The sequence below is a fragment of the Sitophilus oryzae genome, unplaced genomic scaffold (assembly GCF_002938485.1).
Source record: "Sitophilus oryzae breed Bouriz unplaced genomic scaffold, Soryzae_2.0 scaffold_1494_pilon_pilon, whole genome shotgun sequence".
Classification (NCBI taxonomy): Eukaryota; Metazoa; Arthropoda; class Insecta; order Coleoptera; family Curculionidae; genus Sitophilus; species Sitophilus oryzae.
Window position 1 is genome coordinate 4,504,771 of NW_022146163.1, and position 23,541 is coordinate 4,528,311.

General features: G+C 32.9%; 2 protein-coding genes across 3 annotated transcripts in view; one reads left to right on the forward strand and one right to left on the reverse strand.

The window, feature by feature from the left end:
* Window positions 1-903, reverse strand: part of LOC115877531 (Y+L amino acid transporter 2-like) — a 63,447-nt gene extending 62,544 nt beyond the window's left edge. Inside the window, exon 1 of the mRNA XM_030893756.1 lies at window positions 556-903. Within this exon, the coding sequence (XP_030749616.1) occupies window positions 556-688 (133 nt within the window). The 5' untranslated portion in view covers window positions 689-903. The remainder of the gene's footprint in view (window positions 1-555) is intronic.
* Window positions 904-9,142: 8,239 nt separating this feature from the next.
* On the forward strand, window positions 9,143-22,263 carry LOC115877532 (BEL1-like homeodomain protein 4). Of its 2 annotated transcripts, XM_030893758.1 has the most exons (5): window positions 9,143-9,952; window positions 10,318-10,420; window positions 13,758-13,917; window positions 16,532-16,794; window positions 20,207-22,263. In XM_030893758.1, the coding sequence occupies exons 2-5, from the start codon at window positions 10,386-10,388 to the stop codon at window positions 20,568-20,570; spliced, it is 822 nt and encodes a 273-aa protein (XP_030749618.1). In that variant the 5' UTR covers window positions 9,143-9,952; window positions 10,318-10,385; the 3' UTR covers window positions 20,571-22,263. The 2 variants fall into 2 exon arrangements, with proteins under 2 accessions (XP_030749618.1, XP_030749617.1); XM_030893757.1 differs by lacking the exon at window positions 9,143-9,952 and having other exon boundaries at window positions 9,971-10,420.
* Window positions 22,264-23,541: the final 1,278 nt, after the last annotated feature.

Genomic DNA, 23,541 nt, shown 5'->3' on the forward strand with positions numbered 1-23,541 from the left:
TACTTTCTATTGCCTACGATACTGGTGTTTTGGAGAATACAAATAGATATTAATTTTTTGTTACTTGAAAACATAAGCAAATTACAGTCAAAAACAAAAGAATTAAAAAAAAATACATAATTAATAATTAACAACAACACTAACTATCATAACTACACTAAAAAATTGTAGATTTTTCCATAAGTTTCAATAGCTGAAACATTAAAATTTTCTCACTCTGTACACTGCAAAATTACATGTATTGCATCATCTGTTTCCCGCTTAAATCAGATTAGAGAATCATTTTCGGATTCAGAGAATCAATTTTCAGAGAATCATTTTCGGATTCAGTAAAATTTGAATGTTGAAAATATTACAATAAACGAAAAACAATATGTAACTACGTCATTTCTAATTATGATAAAAATATGAATTATTAATATATTTTCATTCAATGAATATATTATAAACAAATAACCTAATTACACAACGCAACTAAAATCATTGAATTATAAGTGAAAGTATGAGCATGATTCAATGTTTTTGTTCGTAAATTTTAATAAAGAAATAACTCACCAACAATTGTGCCTACAATCAAAGCAACACCGTTCCACAGTGTGATTTTTCTCTTCAATTTAGGAGATTCATTCACAGGCGTCAAACCGTTAGCCGTATCACTATTATTCGAAACATTATTACTCGAACCCATATTTAAGGGTTAATTACTGTATTTTAACTTAATTCAACCCCGTATTTTACTCATAATCTCAATTTTTCTACCCGTAAAGCCACGCACCATGTGCTTTGGACGCGCTACAACGTAACGCCGATGTTATTTGATCCAAAAACGCGACTCCCATACGATTTCCAGCGCCCGTGTGCCATATTTTTCAGGCGCACCACGATTTTACCGACGCACGTTTTCACAACAATTTTCAGCGCAAACTCGCGCAACTGTTCCTCCTGCGGCTCCTGCGATGTGCTTTCCGTTTCAATCGCGGTATTGATTAAAACGAAATAGACGATGGCATTGGCGTGTGTTCTAGATTAGCAGGTTTGTATAGGGTGTATGTTTTATCTGTGGTTTGATGCTGTGGCACACAAAAGTTACGAAACTTAGGTTTTCAAATATTTACATATAAAGCGTTTTTGTTCATTAGAAGAAGTTATAAAAAGCAGGTGGGTCGTGCTTGGTTCTTGGAGTGCACCAAGCGTAAAACCTCAAGATGAAATTATTTTATTTAGGTTTATTAGACGAATGTGAAAGTATAGCGCATTAAAAAGTATAACCGTAAAAACAACTTAACTTTGTTGAATATTGTAATCGTTACGTTGTTGTAATGATGTAGATGACCAAAACGACAAGTACTTGTTCGAAGTACCAAAAAGGACGTAAATTGTGGACGTAAATTGTGAATTATTTTTTCTTTATTTTGTTACGATTACTTGCGCTTTATGAATAAGTCTGTCAACAACTTACTTACTTACTTACTGCCATTACTCACTGACGAATATTTGATACGCATCAGAAGATGGTCACGCAAGGCGTTTTCTTTCATGAGCTTTTCTGTGACTGAAAAGCCTGATACGTGATGTTATCTCTCTTCCGCACTCCGGACATTCATAAATCTCATTACTTTGTTGCCTCTTTACTTTTTGGTTGTCGTTAACATAGTTTGAAAGCCGGGGGAATTCCGCGCACATAAGCAAAATAGCTCCTAGATTGATGTTAATTTTTTTTATGAGATAATTTTTTGTATGAGGAGTATTGATACAATATACAAACTATTGCAACATTGAAAATTAAACATTTTTGTTTTGTTGTAGGGGAGAACCGGGTAGCCCCGCTCAAGGGGTAACCCCGCCCATTGTGTTTTTATCCTAACGACTCCTGTATTCCTAGCGGCATCTATCGTCAAGTGCACATATTAAGGCAAAAGAAAGATTTGCGGGACAAACGCGCCATTATTTCAACTTTTCGCGGTCAGTCCACTGAAAACGTTCAGAGTGGTAGGCCGGTATAGGTTATGTGTAATTTTCAGAACACCGTAAGTGAACCAAATTTTTATTAAATAGATATGTTTATATAACCAAAGTGAAGATAATAACCAATTTTTACTAATGACCAGGAGAGTGAAATAGTGCAACATTGCATATATTCAAAAATGTTTTACGGGCTGACCCCAACCGACTTAAGAAAACTTATATTTCAATACGCCGAGTCAAACTCGATCACCCACCGTTTTAATACAACTAAAAGAATGGCGGGAAAAGACTGGTTTGGTGCCTTTATGAAGAGAAATCCACACATTAGTCTTAGAAAACCGGAGGCAACAAGCTTAGGCAGAATTTCTGGATTTAATCAAGAAAGTGTTGCTTTATTCTACAAGAATCTTGGCAGTACACTTGAAAAGCTTCAAATTGGACCTCATCGGATCTATAACATGGACGAGACGGGTATTACCACCGTACAAGCTCCGACCAAAGTGATTGGCCCAAAAGGCACCAAACAACTTGGGAAAGCGGTTAGCTATGAACGTGGGCGGAATATTACTGTATGTGGCTGTATCAGTGCATTAGGTTCTTTTATTCCACCTATGTTCATATATCCTAGGGAAAGGATGTCAGATCAGCTAAAAAGAAATGGCCCAGTTGGTGCAAAATACACCTGTTCTTCGAAAGGATGGATAACAGAGGGGTTGTTTGTTGAGTGGCTCCATCATTTTAAGCTGCATACTGCTTGTTCTATTGATTGTCTTCTTCTGTCGTGCAAATGGTATTACTGTATTATCTTTCCCACCTCACACGAGCCACAAGCTTCAACCTTTGGATCTCTCTGTTTACGGTCCTTTAAAAAAATCATATTCAAACGAGTGCTCCACTTTTATGAGACAAAATCCCCACCAAAAGATTACCCCATATGATGTGGCAGAAATATTTAATAAGGCATTTGTAAAGATCGCGAGAATAGAAAAAGCCCAAAAAGGATTTCAAGTTAGTGGAATTTGGCCTTATAACCCATCGATATTTAGCGAAGATGATTTTCTCCCAGCAACTGTTTCTAGAACCAATGTAATAACTGATGTAGGTCAGCCTCAAATTGTCAGCAGGGGCGGTGTTATTAATTTTGAAGCAAGCACCTCCAAAGCATCTACGGATCAGCTTAAAAATATCAGTATCTCCGAAGCTTCTGGCCAGAAAAGATACGTGGAATTTAAAGAATTATCACCAATTGTCAACACCAACAATAAAGGCCTAGTTACAAAAAAAACTAGAAGCTCAATTACATCTAAAATATTAACAGCCACACCAGAAAAAGAATATCTGGAACAAAAAGAGTTGAAGAAGAAAACAAAAAATAAAAATTCTAAAAGTAAGAAGCAGAAGACTAAATTACATGTAAGAAGAGGTGTGGAAAAAATTAAAAAGAAAGTGTTTGAAGAATCTAGTTCTAGCGAAGTATCTATCGAAAACATATGCGATGACAACAGTTCCGACGACATGGAAGACTTTATGGAAGATGCAATGTGCATAATCTGCAATGAGTTCGGGAAAACGGAACTTTGGTTCCAATGTGGACTGTGTAAAAAGTGGGCACACAAAGATTGTACGGGCCAAGATGGTTCCAAGCCCTATATTTGCGATTTTTGTTTGTAGTATACCTTAATAATAAACATAAATGATTAATTTGTTACAGAATATGTTCGATTGTGTTTATTTATACTTTCTGAATTAATATTAAGGCTCTTGAGCGGCGTTACCCGATATGATGAGACGGGTGGGCGGGGTTACTAACCCTGTCGGGTACCCCGTCCAAAGCAGACTTTTTTAAAAATTGCATAATTTCAATGAAAACACTTTTTTTCTGTCAGAATTAGCACATGCTCAGAAAAACAATGGACCAAAGAAGTGCATACACTATTGAATCGAAAGATAAGTGTCACGGATCATTTTTAAAACCTATATAAGCTTAAGTGGGCGGGGCTGCCCGGTTCTCCCCTACCTATTAACACAAAAAAATAAAAATGTGTGACTGCGCGATATTACCATTATTATTATTACGCATTGAGGTATTTTAAGGCAGTTTAACTAAGACTTTATTATACATAAAATACAGGTATATAGATAACACAAATAATAAAAAAGATGATAGTGAGAACAAAAGTAAAGATACATTATTGTATATTAACATAAAAAACACATTAGATATTTATATAAAAAATAAACTGTTACCTAGCAACAGTAGTCACAAAGGTAGATTTTTTCTTTCTCCTTTCCACTACAGCATGGGCCCACTTTGAGCAGGAATTACAGCGATACCAGACCTCGTTGTCCCTCCAAACTATCCGCAAATTAAACAGATATCATCTTCATGGGTTGGGAAAGGATCAACTTCGTCTAAGTCATCATCAACACAAAGCTCGCTTTCAGAATAACTCTCAGGTCGTCACCAAACTTAATATTACGAATGTGCTTTGGCTTCTTGTTGATTTTTTTACTTTCTAAAGATGTTGAGAGTTTTCTTTTTTTTAATACAATATTTGCTTCTCTTTTCTGCCTTTTGTTTCTTCTCTTTTCCTTCATACATTACTTGCTTCTTTTTTTCTCTTTTCTCTCTTCTTTTTTCTTCCATAGTTTCCAAATCGATTTAAGTGCATCCGCTGACCATTTGCCTTTCTCTGATGCCCTTTGGTATGTTCTGGGCATCATAAACTAAAAAAATCAAGCTATAAAAAAATAAACAAGAAGAGTGTACATTTGGGGAAATACCGCGCAGAGCGTTATTGTTTGTTTTGTTTTTGCGCGGTATATCCCCGGGAGCCGTTTTTTACCTAAAAATTTATTTTAGCAAAAGTACTTACATTTTATTGGTGATCGCTTGCGATAACACTTATAGGTGCACTGGTAAGTGAAAATAAAATCAAGCTGCTTTTAATAATCACAGGAACTACTAATTATCAACCGATTAAATTGCCGAAAAGATAGGTGAAAACCCCATCTAGCACTAAAATGTTCGTTATTGGTTAACGACTGCCGGCAATTATTCCAAACTTTTGGAGCAAACTTTATATGGCTTATGCAACACTTCCAGCCTCACACCTGTGTATTACTAGTTGTAGTTTTTTCTACAGCGGCGTGCGCGGTATTCCCCCGTGCGCGAGATTCCCCCGGTTTCCCAACAATTCTCCTCCATTGCGTTCTATTGTGCGCTGCTTCCTCCCACTGATGCTGCATACTTATCCCCTTTAAGTTTTCATGGAAAAATATCTTTGTATCTTTTGATTTGTCCATCCGGTTTCCTCTTACCCTCTACAAGCTCACCGTAAAGAAGAGATTTCGGTAGGCGGTTTTCTTGCATCCTGCATACGTAGCCAGCTCATCTTAAGCGGGATTTAGTAATTATGACGTCAGCGCTCTCGCAGCTTGCTTTTTCAAGGACTGATACGTTTGAGACATGGTGGTACCCTTAACAGTTTTCTAAGGTTGCGACTTGTTTAATGCGCGGTGAATAAATAAATAGTAAATCGTGTGTCACCAAACCAAACCAAACCAAATCGCATATTGATATCTGTTACCGTTTCGGAGTTACGGGGTGTTTTTAAAAAATATGCATTTTTAACAAATCGCTGTAACTTTTTTGCTATGAAAAAATTTGTATTTTTATGAAAACATTTCCAAAGCACCTTTTTACGTAGAATTTAATGGTTTAAGTATAATTTTTTTAAAATTAATAATTTAAGAATTATCAACAGAAAATTTGATTTTTTATATGGGACACCCTGTATATTTTTAATTTATTGAAAAGAATTTAAAATTACCTTTCCAAAAATATAACACATTTGATATTTTGCTCGATTCTTCTTCGAGATATAGAGTATATAAAAATTCGCCCGCTTTAAATAAGTAGGCTTTGAACGGTACCGGCTGTAATGCAAAAAAATTCTAGCTGTGAGCATCAATTGAAACGAAAATAATATTTGCTATGAGAGATGCAGAATTATATAACAATTTAAAATATATTTAACCAACATCAACACATTTAAACTATGTATATCTAATAACAATAAAAATAAATAGCAAACCAAGACATGAGATTTTGCTACAGATGTTCGACATATCGAGCGTCTTCTGTTATGGATAGACGGAGCAGTTTTTGAACATTTCTCGCGGAATTCATTAACTCAGTGGGGGTGAAAGATACCCTCTCATAACTGCTAAGTGTTTCTAATTCTTGTCTAGATTATACGGAAGAATAAGGAACCTTTATTCTTCCGCAAATATATCCATATGATTAGATCCATGAGCACTAAGTCAGGCGGCCTCGACGGCCAACAGCTTGAATCTTGGTCTATTCAATTATTCTTGAAAAATTTGCTGATAACTTCAGCGTTCAGAGACGGTGCGTCGTCTTGCTGTAAAAATATGTTTTCGAGTTCCATTAAGGGCATATCATCAATAAGGAGTCCAAAGCCTACTAGTTAAAAGTAGCGAACTTTTAAAAATTCTGTATTTCGAAGGGGATTATAACAAAATATCAAGTATGCTATATTTTTGGAAAGGTAATTTTAAATTCTTTTCAGTTAATTAAAAATATAGAGGGTGTCCCAAATAAAAAATCATTTTTTCTGTTGATAACTCTTAAATTATTAATTTTAAAATAATTATACTTAAACCATTAAATTCTACGTAAAAAGGTGCGTTGAAAATGTTTTCATAGAAATACAAAATTTTCCATAGCAAAAAAGTTACAGCGATTAGTTAAAAATGCACGTTTTTGAAAAACACCCCGTATCTCCGAAACAGTAACAGATATTGATGTGCGGTTTTCACCATCATGTTTTTGATGAAAATTGAGCTCCAGACATCGATATTAGTTTTCGTCTATCTCCTATAGAAAAGGGTGTTTCCATTTAAAAGCTTCGAATTTGACCCACCCTGTACAGTTCATCTCACAACGGGAAATGGGTATACCTAAAACTTTCAACTACCTTTAATTTCCCCTTTAAAATAAAGCCCATGTACCGAGTTAGGGAAGAATATCGTCAGACGACAACAATGAAAGAAAATATACTTTGCTTATTAATTAAAATGACAGACAACCAGTGGCGGCTCGTGAACCGTGTGACTGGGTAGGCGATAAAATTTTAGTTGCGTCTATTTAGCGCAAAGATATTTGACTATGTATATTGCCGTTTTTATTAACATATCGAATTGAAATAGCACACTGAGACTTTTCTGTAATATCTGTTGTATCGTCTTCTTGCACCAAATAAAATAACGCGCTTTTTTATTTCGGATTATTTTATTTCTGTGGCGTGTTCTGAAATACAACCGGTTATATCATTTTGAATAATCCCGGACAAGCCCGAAAAAATGTTTCCAATTTGCTTTAAACGTTTTTTTTTTAATTTTCATATAAAAGGTTTAAATGCTACGTATAATGAATCATATGAAATATCCCCGTAACGAAATGTGATATATCCCCTTATGGAATATCGGGAATATCCTCTTAACTTCTAAGCCTACCGAGCCTCCACGACTTCATGTGAAGGCGACCGGAGATTTCGCCTAAGCCCCGCCTTAATACGATACAACTCCGACTTACGTCACGTCGCTACCTGTCGGCGCTCTGCACCGCCACGAAATTCGATACTGCTCGAAGCAATTCCAAAAAACAACTAGTATGGGTTATGGATGGAAAACATATTATTTCGACAACTATCGATACAGGCGGCGAGATACAACAGACAACGGAGTGGGGAATGCGCTACGGCGCGGCGAACGTAGCTGCATCGGTCGATGGTTGTGTGGGGCTTGCAACAGCTTAAAAATAATAGGATAAAAAAGAAGCAGCTTTTTTGAAACAGTTGCGGGCATAACGCCTGGCGGTCGAGATAACAGGAGTGGGAAAGGAATGCTGCTGCATCGGTCGATTGTCGATGGAAGCTCGCAACGGCTTGGAGAAGCAGTCATTTTAGATACGTTGTTTTTTAACCTGTTACGAGCATAACAAAGCGGCGGTCGAGATAATCGGAGTAATGGACACTGAAAGTGGCAACAATAAACAGAATGAAGTCGTCAAAATGTGCTAAGAGTATCCTGGGGCCGTGTTATAAATGAAAACATTCTCAGAAGAGCTGGTCTAGAAGAACGTGAACTCTTCGAAATCGTACCTCTGTCTCTGTTCATATTGTCTTTACATTTATTTATTTTGACGCTCTTATACGGGGTGCGTCTCAAAAGTGGCTCACCCTATAACTTTTTTATTTTTTTTAGATAAAAAAACGAGATCTGAGGCCCGATTCTGTAAACATATTTCCTGTCTAGTGACTCATCAATCGTATACAAATAGCATAGGCTAGACAGGAAATTTCTTGCTACGGAGCTGACAGAATACCGCAGCTGTTATATTAGTATACATGGCACCCTCGGTATATTTCTACTTTATTCGATAGAAAATTACTAATACAGTCTATTTGAAATGGTAACATGCGGTTCATAACGACAATTTGACTCGAAATACCAAGTATGTAGTACCAAATTATTCGTAAAAAATGCTTTTTCAAAATATACTAATGAGCCACCCTTGTTCCATTTGAAAAATTGAGATATGATTAAAAATACGATTTGGGCATCTTTTAATCGGTAAGGAGAAGACTCGAAAAATATTATACGATCAAATTTAATTTTTCCAAGGCTCCTTGATTAAAAATTAGTGTTTTTAACACATCCATATGGATGTATGGCACTCTAGATTAGATTGAAACTTAAAATACGATTTTTTAAGCAAAAATGTCAAAAGTTGACATGACAAAATGTCAAATGACATATCACACATATGGAGTCAAATTGTCGTTATGAACCGCATGTTACCATTTCAAATAGACTATATTAGTCATTTTCTATCGGATAAGGTAGAAATATACCGAGGGTGCTATTTAAAAATCAAAAGTTGTTGTCATTTCCGGTGAAACAGGAAGTGACCAAAAACAATTGAATACGTCAATCAATCCTAATTTATATCATATACCAAATCTCGTTTTTTATCTGAAGAAATTAAAAAGTTATAGGGGTAAGCCAGTTTCGAGACTCACCCGGTATGCATCTAATTGCCTGTAATTTAAGACAAAAAGGTTCCAACCCCTAGCGTATTTATTTTTAATAATTTTATTGATTTTTTAGGAACTTCCGCACCTCAAAAGGAAAAAATGGAACCCTTACATAATCACTTGTTGTCTTGTCATTTTATATGTAAATTTATATGGGAGGTGTCATCGATCCTCATTTCCCAGACAACTCTACGCCGTTTTTTCTCGATCATATGGTATTACAAGTATAGGGAAAAATCTTAAAAACAAAATATGGATCATTATACGGGACACTCGGTGGGCAAGTCCAACTCGCACTTGTCCGTTTTTTATTATTTTCATGATAATATATTTATTATAATTTCTGTATTAAAGATAAAGATTATATAGAAAAAAGTACCTATAGGTACTTAGTCTTTAGTAATTTAAATTAACCATGATAATAAAAGAAAATCATGAAATATTCCATTAACATAGTAACAAACAAAAACACAACAACTATATTTAGCTCTTTCTATTTATTGCAACCCGCATCAGATTTATTTTAAATTCTTCTCCTAAACGATTTAAAACAAAACAATAAAATAGATATTACTCCAAGATTTTAACAAAAAAAACAATTTTTTAAAATAATTCTAAAATAGTATAAATAATACCATCGTCCAACACTATCTATTCCCAAACAGAGACGAAATAGAAAGAGTCGATTATAAAAACGTCGCGGGAGACTGAAAGATCTGAAAATAAAACAGCATCTAAATGTCTCCGGATTGTGTAAGTTCAGTTTCACGCAAACTTTTATGCTGTTTACAACAGATAACTCCATATTAGAAAAGTGTAATTTCATCCTCCTTGTTCGCAGCTCATTACAACAACAATATCAGGTAAGTAGCACGTTTTAAATTAAAAAATAATCTTAAAAACGCTGCATGTCGCAAGAAACAACGTTTACTTTACCCATGTTTTCGAGACACCTTCGATTTATTCGCTTGTTTTATCGATTGTTTTCCTTACAATACCGGAAACCCGGGTTTTGTTTAAACAAAAGACTGGCGATTAGCGTGCAAAGTGACGTTGGCGAACGTGGGATCGAACATTAATCTATTTAACCTGTAAAAAATGCATTTACATGTAGATATATCAACATGGCTGCGGACATCTTGTTTTTGAATGTTATCCAACACGATATCTATTTTTACTGCGTTTTGTGACACCTTTTTAAAATTACGAATTCTCTATATTTTCGTAGGCAATTGGAGCGGCACGCGGGTGGACTGCAGGACTAGCGGGGGGGAGTTTGCGAGGGGGGTGGACAAAATGAAGAGGCCAGTGAGGAACAAGAGATACAGCAGGTCGGGGGGAATGCGATGATCTGAGTGAAACGTGAGACTTAACAGGTTTGCTGTTTTGGGAATGCATCTACTAATTATTGCTAAAGTCTGTCCAACGAGACAGGGAAGATTTCGACAGACGACAGAAAATACAATATGATCGAAAAAAAAACTGTCATTGTTGTCATTTGTAAAATTATATGGGTAATGTCATCGATCGCGTCGTTTCCAAGTCAACTGGACGCCGTTTTTTTTTCGATCGTACGGTACAATTTACCTGTCAACAAAAATGACAAACACATCTGTCGCTGTCATATATCCTCTCGTTGGACAGACTATAATTCCGACTTAGCTACTTAAAATTAAAATTAAAAAATCTCAATTTCTTTTAAATGGTACCCTATATATTATAATTTTTTTTGATAGATTTTTCAAAACTCTTCAACTTTTATTGAGTATGTCATATACCTATTTTTAATTTATTCGCGATTTATTCCATTTTTTTTAATTTTTACCCATGGATATTTACGCCATTAATTACGCCATAAAATCATAGTTGTCATGACAAAACAAAAATATTTATTACTTATCTTTAACAAGTAATTTAATAATTAGTTACAATTGTTATTGTTAGTTAAAATTAATTAACTTTACTCAAACAAACTAAAATCACAGTCGTGAATTTCTTGATGTATTTCTATATTATGAAAGATGAATTGAATTGAATTATTTTTCATCGGGGCTAATAGCCACAGATTAGGGCAATGCTAGATTATCTAATTGTTGACGACTACTAATATAGGAATTTTTTTCGACATACAGTATTTTTTTTTCTCGTAGTAATTCTGGTTTATAGTTCATTTCTTAAAGCCAATACGAGTATTACTACTGCTGCGAAACCGTCCCATTACACACTGAAAATAATATAATATAATATGAAAATGGTTTTCTAGATAATCTACATCTATTCTTATAGTACTTAACAAAGTACTATATAATACCGTATGATCGAATAAAAACGGCGTCCAGTTGGCTTGGAAATGACGATCGATGACATTTCCCATATAAATTTACATATAAAATGACAGCGATCTTCATTTCATAGCCATCGCTGACGCCGTTTTTATTCGATCATACGGTATATAGTACTGAACCAAAAAAGATGTTTTTTTTTGGCTTGATCGTGTATATCAGTCACATTGACTAATTAATTTTCAGGAAAATTTGTAACTATTATCTCTACCATTTAAACTTATTACAACAAATTAAACTAAAATTTTGTTATTAACTTGCTTAACAAACATATGCAATTTTAATAATTATTACTTTTTGTCATGGTAACTATGATGTTATAGGGTAATTGTATTCAAAATATGGTAAAAATAAAAAAAATTGGAATAAATCGCACACTATTAAAGATAGGTATATGACATATTTAATAAAAGTTGAAAAGTTTTGTAAAATCTATCAGAAAAAATGTAGATATAATAATATATAGGGTGTGCCATTTAAAAGAAATGACGCCGGGAGGCACGTATAGCCGCCCATACTAAAATATGTTAATAAAAAGTTGGTAGGCAGTTCTTTTAGTTTTAAAGTAAAGGAATATTTCCAATTTTTTTTTATCTCAAAAACTGCGACTTTGACTGATTTTGATGTTATTACAAATTTTGTTGCAAATATTATTCCTAATCTTATATTGAAAACCGCGTTTCGCTAGCTACCTTGAAAACCGCGTTTCGCTAGATTTTTTAAAATTTTTAACCCCCTCCCATAAACCCTGTTGGTATGTATGATCGGCTAAAAAATCAAATTTCTTAATTTTAAGTAGTTGAAATTCGTAAATATATTTTGAAAACCCTGTAGCATTTAACTAAAATATCTTTACATACGTCTTTTTCTATATCTTTATAAATTTCTACTACCAAATTTTAGTTATCCAACTTCAGAAACAATGGCATTACTGGCAATTTTTTATCACACTGCAATTTACCATATGTTTAAACAAATTTAAATATTACAAAAACTATTAATTTTAGGTATATAATATTATATATAAAAAAGTTATGGCATTTTATGCAAAATCTAAAAATAAAATAAAAAATAGTGTGTTGCATTTAAAAAACATATGTTATATTCGCCACACTTTTTTGAAGCGCCCTGTATACTCTATAATAATTTTAAAATGTGTATCTTAACCGTCCCTATAACTTTTATATTTAACATTTTTTTGTAAACCTCGAAACAAATGAGATAATGGACTTTATCGTTGATTCACCCTGTACTGTTCGCTATCACTATCAGTGTACAGGGTGTCCTATTTTCGTGTGTTTTATGGCGTCTCGTTTATGAGTAGAGATACAAAGATGCGGTTTTTATATCACTAAATATGCTACTTCTTTATGAAACTGAAGATGCTACACACAGATTTGTCCTAGCCCTCTTAGTTCCTGAAATACAGGGTGATCTTAAATAAGTGCAAATATTTTTAAGGGTAGTATATTTCGACACATTAAGAGGTTTCTTCACGAAAAAAAAAATTGAAAATTTGGAATTTTTTGAAAAAAAAATTATTTTTTTTTAGTTTTTAGATAAAAAACATAATTTCTTGATAATATGGTAACATAGGGAGTAGATTAAATTTACAAGAAAGAAATCCCAGAAAAGATCCAGTGGTTCTCAAAATTTAAGCAAAAAATATTTTTTTGGAAATTTTCAAAGTAAAAAATAACTCTGTTATTTTGGACTTATTGCGAACTACGGTAGCGAGCATAGGTTTTGCTAGTCGGGTCATAATTGGGGCTATTTCGGCTATAACGAAATTTTTTAAAGGTACATAATTATAATTTTAGAAGATGTTCATAAAACATTTTTTAATTACCAGTTAATTAAAAAAAGTATACAGTTAATATTGCAAATTATATTTTACCCTTCTCATAGTATATGCCTATTTAATTTTTTGATGATTATGTAACGAGCACTTTGTTTATTCACTGTTTCGTCGAATTGCTTGAAATACATAGCGAAAATTTCTGATTTCTGCCGTATACAGCGCATCGGAATTTTTTGAAATCAACTGAAATGCACCAAGGCTATAGCCAGCATAACATTTCTTAACGTGAATAAATCGATAATATTAACAATGCTTGTTTTTTGTGTTCACATACCGAATGTCTAGTCTATTGTACAATATGATCGAAAAAAAAGCGGCGTCAGCTATGGCTATTAAATGAAGATCGCTGTAATTTTATATGTAAAATTAATGGGGAATGTCACTGATATTCATTTAGCCAACTGGACGCCGTTTTTTTTTCGATCATACGGTATATTTATATCATTTTTATAACCTAATTTTTAGAAGAACGTATGGAGAGGAAAGACGGCCTCCCAAAAGACTTTTCACTCCAGAAATTAAACGGTTTCTAAAAGACTGGCTGGTAAGGAGAAGAGATAATCCTTATCCTAATAGAGATGAGAAGAAATTATTGGCTGTGCAGACTGGACTAACATATATCCAGGTAAATAAGCAACATTCAGTATATAGGGTGATTCATCATTAGTCAAAGACTTGAAATGAGTACACAAAAACTTTTTTGGCGAATTTCTTATCTAGCGTTAAATCTTTAACGTATAAACTCCCAATTGCTTGAAGGTGAATATACAGGATGTCCTAATATTCCGCGGACCTAGAACTACTACGTATTTTTATTATATATATTTACCTCTATACAAAAGTGCTCTGTTTGTCCACTAGAGGGCCATCAAACTTTAAAAAAATAAACACATTTTTTCAGATATTTTAAGAACCGCTATTCCGATTTAAATGAGATTTTCGGTGTCTGTTTTGCTAAATGCTTTAACATTTGGCTTTCACAAAAATCAAGAAAAAATACGGGAAGGGTGAAAACTACCCCCACCCCTACATAAATTTTAGTATAAATATTTTCCAACTTCACGGACGGCCGATTTTCTTTTCGTAAAACTGTCCTTCGAGTATTTACTACATTTTTTGTCTCTTAAAAATACACCAGTTGTTGAGAAAAAACATTTGTGGAGGGAGTTCCAATATTCCGTGGACATAGAACAACTACGTATTTTTTTATTCAAAATACATTAATTGCACATAATTTACCTTTATAGCAAAATATAACATTAAATCACCACAATACACCAAAACACTTTTACTTTTACACTGGACGCACGTTTCGCTAACCATGTTAGCATCATCAGCAGATGATTATAAACTAAAATACAATATACAATTGGAGCGTTTATATACTCGCTCAGTGGGCACAGAGTGGGCGTGGCGAATCTAGTTAATATTGTATAGTTATATCTTCTAGTTTGCCCAACATATTTCTGATTACAATCTTTACAAGAAATTTCATAAATACCCGACCTTTCCAGTAGAGGTGTTTTATGCTTTGGATTACCTAATAATTGTTGTAATTTATTATTAGCACTATACACAATTATTAGTATTTCTAATAGTTATTAGAAATAGTTATAAATAATATATAATAAATAGTTATTAGAAATACTAATAATTGCCTGGAATTTGATATCTATAGGAAAAATACCACTACACGCAGATATATTTCTAATGAATCATATCATAGTACCTATTGAACATAAAATGGCTAGTTCAAATTTCTTAATTCATAGATTACTTAGTTTTCCACTTTCCAACGAAAGATATGAAATTGAAAGAGATTACATTAGGAATGTAGTGTAATGGATATTCTCCTTCACTAGTTAATAAAATAATTAGAAAACGTAGATATAGGTTAATGATTTTTGAAAATTCGACTTTTCAAGTGGAGAAAGATACGTCAAAATATTTTTCAATACCGTTTGATAGACAGTTATCCCGTGGTCTAAAAGGAATTTTTAAGAATGCTAATTATAAACTTGTGTATAGTGCTAATAATAAATTACAACAATTATTAGGTAATCCAAAGGATAAAACACCTCTACTGGAAAGATCGGGTATTTATGAAATTTCTTGTAAAGATTGTAATCAGAAATATGTTGGCCAAACTAGAAGATCAATATTAACTAGATTCAAAGAACATTTAGCTCAGATAAGATATGGTAGACCTGATAAATATTGCGTTGCCGAACATATTGTTGATAAAGAACATTGTATAGATCTTAATAACTTAAAATTACTTAACAAGTCTCAAATTACAGGCAATTAGATGCATATGAAAGCATCAGAATTAATAAATGTAAAGATAGTATGAACAGAGACAACGGTCCAATTCCTTCAAGTTCTTTGTTCCTACTACTCTAGTGGCGGAAATCTAACTGTTACGCTCGGTGGGTTCTGACTCGGTTGGCTAGATCTTGCCACGCCCACTCTGTGCCCACTGAACGAGTATATAAACGCTCCAATTGTAGATTGTATTTTAGTTTATAATCATCTGCTGATGATGTTAACATGGTTAGCGAAACGTGCGTCCAGTGTAAAAGTAAATGTGTTTTGGTGTATTGTGGTGATTTAATGTTTTATTTTGCTGTGTAACACCAAAGGTTCCAACCCTCAACTGTAATTACCTTTATACAAAAGTACTTTGTTTGTCCGTTAGAGGGCACCAATCAAAAATAAGTCTGAACGTTAATTAATTTAAAATTTATTATTTTTTTTAAGATTTTTATGAACTTTATTGTCAAATATAATGTATGATACTAACATAAAATGCCATATTTTGACCAACTAGATTATTAGAGCATAATAGATTTTATGCGCCTCCATAGCTAGATCTGACAAAAAACATTTTTTGGAAGCCAGCTTCGGAAAAATATTTTTTTTTCTCAAAAAGTATGTGCGGTGGCGTTGTTTTACAAGAGACAAAATATGTAGCAAATACTAGAAGGAGCATTTTACAAAAAAAAAGTCGTCGGTAGAGTTGAAAAGTATTTCTACTAAATGTATGCAGGGGTGATTTTTGTGAAAGCACTTAGCAAAACATAGACGCCCAAAAACTCATTCAAATCGGAATTACGGTTTTTACAATATCGACTGGGAGTTGGATGACTAGAATTTTCCTTGCGACCCCAAAGTGAAATTAAACTAATAAACCACGACTCCGCCACTGGGTACAATAATTATCTTTTTGATTTCTATAGGTGTGTAATTGGTTTGCGAATTGGAGAAGAAAACTGAAAAACGCCGGAAAGCATCCACAGAAAAAGACATGGGGCGACCTAATCAAAACGTATAACAGTCAAGTGCAAGGAAACGTGGAGCATTTCAGTATTTGTTCGGAAGACAGCATCTGGGAAGAGCCCGAGGAAAGTTATGACGAAGCTCAATTTCAACAATTCGAAGAGAAATATGCTCAAAGTCAATTGAATCAAAACTGTGGTCCATTTTTTAACAATAACAATAGGTAAATAATTATAGATATTAATTTGTCTTGTAGATTGTAGTTTGTATGGGAGAGTGTACTGTTAAAACCCCGTGACAATCCAAAAATTGTTTTTACTAAAATTAAGGAAAATATTTGATTTTTCTCGGTTGTATATAAGTCCTGAGAAATTTCTTTGAGTGTCTTAGACCGGTTGGAAAATTCCCATTCCAGGTTACGGATGGAGTCTTACAGGTTCTTGCGTTCCGCTTTAAGTTGGTTTCCACTAGGAAAGCAGAACGGTTTTAGTCCAGTTAGTAGTGTTCGCTCTTTTTCTAGCTAGATCGTTTGCTTTTTCATTACTTACTATCCTTTGGTGGGCTGGCGCTCAGAATAGGAAGACTTCTCTAGGCATTCTTTAACCAACTTCGAATTAATGGTTACTGAGTTGATCGCTTTTAAGGCTACTTGATTACCGGATAAGGCTATTTCGTGTTTCCGATAGTTCCTATCTAAGATAAGTCTTATTTTGCCTTGGTAGCGGATTCATTTCTTGAAAAAAAAATCTGAGTTTTTCGCTACTGGAAAAGAACTCTACAAAATAAAAATTAAAAGTAAAGTATTTTAAGTTACTGCCAAAAAAGTTATTTTTTGTAAACACCACTGGCGTTGAATCCAGACGGGAACCAACTTAACTCTCTAGGAGGTATATCTCCTCCCATCGTCATAAGCATAAAAAGATGCAAATAAGAAAAAATTATTTAAAATATCGAAATACCGGGTGCGTCTCAAAAGTGACTCACCCCTATAACTTTTTTTTTCAGACAAAAAATCGAGACTTGACTAAGACTAAGATTTATTGACGTATTCAATTGTTTTTGGTTACTTCCTGTTTCACCGGAAATGACTACAACTTTTGATTTTTAAATGACACTCTCGGATTTTTTAACTTTCATCATGAATGACATATAATATGTCAACTTTTGACATTTTCGCATATGGTTTATTTGAAATTGTAACATGCGGTCCATAACGACAATTTGGCTCGAAAAACCATGTGTGTGGTATCAAATTATTCATAAAAAATGCTTTTTCCATATATATGCTGATGAGCCACTCTCGTTTCATTTGAAAAAATTGAGATGTGATTAAAAATACGATTTGGACATCTTTTAACCGGCCAAAACAAGACACGAAAACATTAGACGATCAAATCTATTTTTACAAGGCTCCTTGATTAAAAATAAGTGTTTTAAACTCTAGATTGAAATTTAAAATGCGATTTTTTAAGCGAAAATGTCAAAAGTTGACATGTTATTCTATTCAGAGTGTGATTTTCTATCGAATAAAGTAAAAATATACGCAGTGGCGGATACAGGGGGAGGGCCCATGGGGCCCGGGCCCCCCCTAAAGTCTGTGAATTGTGTAAAATATTAGGCTTTTGTGTTAAAAATGGCGCCCTAAAAACCATATTTTGCATTGCTTTTCATTTTGAGCCCCTCCTAAAATAAATTCCTGTATCCGCCCCTGATACGGAGGATGCCATTTAAAAATCAAAAGTGGTAGGAATTTCCGGTGAAACAGGAAGTCGCCAAAAAAAATTGAATACCTCAATCAATCCTAATTTATGTCATATACTAACATACCAAACCTCGTTATTTTATGTGAAAAAATAAAAAAGTTATAAGGGTGAGTCACTTTTGAGACGCACCCGGTATAGTGGCAATATCTATCCACAAAATTTTATAAATGGGCTATGAAAAATACATGTTGACATTTAGTATTGAGCAAATAAGTTCCCAGCATGTACAAATATAAATTTTATGATGCCATCTCTATAAATGCGGAAGTTATTCATACTTTGCATACTTTTGTCTAATTTTTACAACACAATTTTTCTTTAAAAACTGTTAACGGATTCAATAAGATTAATTGAATATACGACTGCTAGTTATTTCATTCTAGTACCGTCACGGTAAAAAATTACAAAATTTTATTTTTTATCTAGTTGACTGAAAATTGGTACACTTATACAGGGTCCGGCAATAGTAGCTCCTAGAATAAAAAACTTGAGAATTTTGTTTATGAATAAACTTAAAGTATGTATAAAGATGTATTTCAAGAAAATATTTTAACTTATATAGGGTGACTCAAAAAAGTGTTGGTTGATCGGGATGATTATTTTTAAATGGGCAATTAAATATATTTCCATAGCTTTAGAGATATTAATAAATAAATAAAAAATATATATTTCTCAACGTTCATTAAGAAAATATTATAAGTACAATAACTGCTCTAAAATCAAAACTATATTAGGTATTTACTTTAGATGGTCTATACTTACTTTGCTATAAATATCGCAATCTTAAATGATACAGGATGTTCAAAATTCTACGCCAAACTTTCTAAAATAAAATAATTGTATATTATTTTTTTATTAGATGTAGAATTAAAAAATGAACAATTTTTGTATTTAAAGTATTTCAATATTTTTAATGGTTTTGCAAATACACGCAGTATTATTTCATATGGCTCTTCAACGGTAAAATACGAGAGAAAAATCATTGGGTGGCTTTGATAAAAATTTACTGTGGAAAATGCCATATGAAATATAAAACCCTCATTATCTGCGAAACCATTACAAATTTTGAAATACACTAAATACAAAAATGTTCACTTTTCAATTCTCCATCTATTGATAAAATAATATACAGGGTGTTACATTTGAAAAAACAAAGAAAAATTATTTTATATTTTAGAAAGTTTGGCCTAGAATTTTGAGCATCCTGTATGATTTACGATTACCATATTTATAACAAAGTAAGTGCAGACCATCTAAAGTAAATACCTATTATAGTTTTGATTTCAGGACAGTTCTTGTATTTTTAAGATTTTTTTAAGAAAGGCTGAAAAATATATATTTTTTATTTATTAATTAATATCTCTGAAACTATAAAATAAAATATATATGGAAGCTAAAGAAGCAATAATATACAGGGTGTTCCATTAAAAAAAATCATCCCGATCCACTAACACTTTTTTGAGCCACCCTATAGGAGTTAAAATATTTTCCTGAAATACATCCTAATACATATTTAGGTTAGCACTTAAACAAAATTTCCAAGTTTTTTATTCTAGGAGCTACAGATGCCCGACGCACTATTGCCGGATCCTGTATAAAATTAGAAAAGAAACAACTATTTCAAATAAAGTTTTTCGAAATTCTGCCAGCAAACCAATTTTAAACCCATTTGTTACTTTAAATGTAAAATTTGACACACAGGCAACATTTTCTTAAGTCATTTTTAATCTAAATCAGAGATAACTTAGTTATCTATACAAACTATCGCCGAAGTTAAATTTCACTTAAGTCGATAAATAAAAAAAGCTCCATATGATGCGCCCTTTATCTGTGATACTGTATATAAGTTACAAATATTTTGTTCTTTTTTAGTGAAATTCAAAATCAATGTTACTACGTCAGTTCGACAACCGAATTAGAACAGGACAATCCTTTTTCTCAATCAACCAACAAATTTAAACACCACATCATGGAGAAATACGTGAAAGATTGTCAGAGCCTCGCGTACTCAAACAACGAACTAGCGGAGGATAAACCTTCCATGATTGCCAAATGGCTGCAAAGCGCTGAACGTTTCAGACCAAACGAGAACAGTTTCATAGACTGGAGCATACCTAAATCACAAAAAAGGAAATCTTGTAAAGCTGACAACGATATGTTGTTGGTGCACGGTAAAGAAGAATTAGACGCTGCAGAAGCTTTGACGTCCCTAGCAAATTCGAATAGACAAAGTTGAGCAACTATAGTCCGATTCACAAAAGAAATCGATTGATTCATCTGGAAACAACATATATACCGACAAACAATATTTAAATATCTTACATTAAAGATAACTTAAACCTAATATATTGTCTTAAAACTGGCAATACTCAGTCTCTAGATCAAACAAAGATAGACCTTCATATATTGTATAACAGATCCAAAAGCAAGAGGAATTCGAGCAAACAAATCGATGTTGTCACGTTTAATAATAGAAAAGCAAAATTGCTGGATATTTCCTATAAATTTAATGTTAAGTATCTTAACGTAGTTCTCATTGTAAAATGTCTGTTTATCTAATTAACTGATTTCCTTCATTCTACCTATTATAAAAGTTATATAAGTATTTCCTAAAGATAACATCCGCTTAGGGTAAGCTGGCAACGCTGACAAAATTCATCATGGCATCCCAGATTCAACCAACCTGATTGGTCGAGATGTTCGCATGTTTTGGCGCCATGACCCAGAATTTTATGCCCCTCCCTAGAAATAGTCACTACTATTGAAAAATCCAGTGGCGGTGTTATTGTATTGTTTTATGCCTTTAACTTGATTTGTGTATTTGTTATTTTTGTATTTGTTATTTTTGTATTTGTTATTGTAATAAGTACACGCGTTTTAACAAATATTACTATATTTGGCAAATCAATTATGAAGTATTCTGGAAAGTATTATAAAAATTCCTGACATATTTTCATAAAACACCGCTCCTGGATATTTTACGAATGAAATTGTTCATTATTTTAGAAAATTGCTATCCCCTTACCGTTGCCCCTGGAGTATTTATAAACGTTTGTAAACGTTTATAAACAATTTTCTAATTTAGTAGATTGTTCTTCTTTTGCGAATCGGAGTATAAAAATGTGTGAGCATCATGCATTTCTATAATGTAGCTATATTTTCAATATTCTTTGACTCTAGTCTCAACAAGTTGATATTCATTTATTTGCTCAAATATTTTAATAATTAATGTTATTTGTATGCACCTCATCTATTTTAAGCATAAAATCACTTTTAAATCATAACATGTCATATTATGATACTCCCATCTTTTTTAGTTTGGTTAAGTAGTTTTGTATAATGGTTACACTGTTCATAGAATAAAATGTTCCTAGGTAACAACTTTGTGTATTGAAACAAATTTGTTTTTTTGAAATATTGATTATTTAATAATTTTCCTTGGTATGTTTTGTACAATTTTTTGTACTACTTTGCATAAAATACATTTCAATAGTCCTTGACGAAAATAACATACATTACTGGTGAAGTTTTTATTTGGATTATTTAATTTTATTATTTACCCCATTCTATGCTGACAGTTATCTGACATTGTCTGTCATTGAATTCATCAGTAAACTGTTATTTCTCTCAAGTTTTTATGTCAGTTGTCAAAATCGTCTTTTCTACTTCTTAACAGATCAAAGCTGTAGAAAATTTCCTACATTTTTCCATTTCAAGGTAAGGACTAAAATTAAAACTATATTAGAATAATTCATTTAGTTTACAATAATAATTATAATACAAATACGTATAAAAATGTGTTTATTATATTATGGTAGGTAATGAACCTATTATTTTTAATAATTTAGGATACATCTTAATAAAATATTTCTAAATTAATTGAATTTTGTAAATTCTGTGATTTCAAATAAATAAATTTTTGAACTGTTTCCAAAGTGTATATTTTAACTAACTAACCTTAAAAAATATATGATTAATCAATAGATATATTTTTGATACCTTAACAGTTCCTTAAAACTGTAAAGCAACTATTCCACACAGCCGTAAGAACATATGTAAAAATTGTACAGATGTAAAAATTTTGAATAATATTCACAAACTGATACATTGGTGACATATCGCAATGAAATAAGAAACGACCAACTGTAAAGCGGCCCATACATTATCAAACAAATTGCGCAACGAAGCGATGAGCAAACGTTGCGTTGCACAACTGAAAGCGGTCCATACACTCTCAAACAAGTTGCGCAACAAAGCGATGTGCAACGTTCCGTTGCACAACTGCCTCACCCATGCGCTTAGTAAAATTTTGATCAAACTGTTTATTAAAAGTTGTGCATTGTTTGAGAAACAATCATGTCCTCAATTGCCATTGCGTCAATTATTATCCTATATACCCTAGATGATGCCGATGATACCAAAAAACGAAAAAGAAAACAAAGAATTTGAATGAAAGAACTAAAATATTGCACAACGAAGCGCAACACACACATACACTACACAACGCGTTGCGCAAACAGTCCTGTTGCACAAAAGAATTCAAACATTCTTGAAACTCATCAAACAATTGCGCAACGCATCAAACACTACCATACATTGGCAACTCATCGTTGCGCAACGGCCTGCGTTGCGCAATTTGTTTGATAATGTATGGGCCGCTTAACGCATAGATAAAGGAAATAAATTTAGATTTGAATGCCCGTCAAAATATATAATTGTTTTGGGTCGCAACCGTTGTACGCGATCTGGCGCTGCTATAGCGGTTGCTAAGAACAACCGCCAAACAATAACAGAAATGATTTTCTCTTGTCAAAGCCAGATCTTCAAAAATTATAAAATCTTTTAAAATTTAAACCGCCCTCATTGACAAAATACCAAAAAGTGTTTAAAGTGTCCAATCTCAAAGTAATTATTGGTATCTTGTGAGTTTAATTTAAATTTTATTTACTCAAACCCGTGATAATTGTGAAAAAGTGGTATTAAAAACTTAAAAAGCTGTGTTGTGAACTGTGAACTGCAAAAAACCAACGTGGATCGTGGCATAACGTCGGTTTCAAATGTTTTAAGGTATTCATACATGTCCTTATATAATATAAAGTTTCTTGTATGCAGCACACTGTATTTTATTTATAAAATTAAAAGAAAGTAATAATACATTTGAATACTAATAATATTTGGCGACATAATTCCGGGAAAAAGCCAAACCG

Coding starts and splice junctions, on each gene's coding strand:
- LOC115877532 (XM_030893757.1), top strand. CDS start 10,239: ATGTTATCCAACACGATATCTATTTTTACTGCGTTTTGTGACACCTTT. Junction 10,421..13,757: donor AGGAACAAGAGATACAGCAG/GTCGGGGGGAAT, acceptor CCTAATTTTTAG/AAGAACGTATGGAGAGGAAA. Junction 16,795..20,206: donor TTTTTTAACAATAACAATAG/GTAAATAATTAT, acceptor GTTCTTTTTTAG/TGAAATTCAAAATCAATGTT.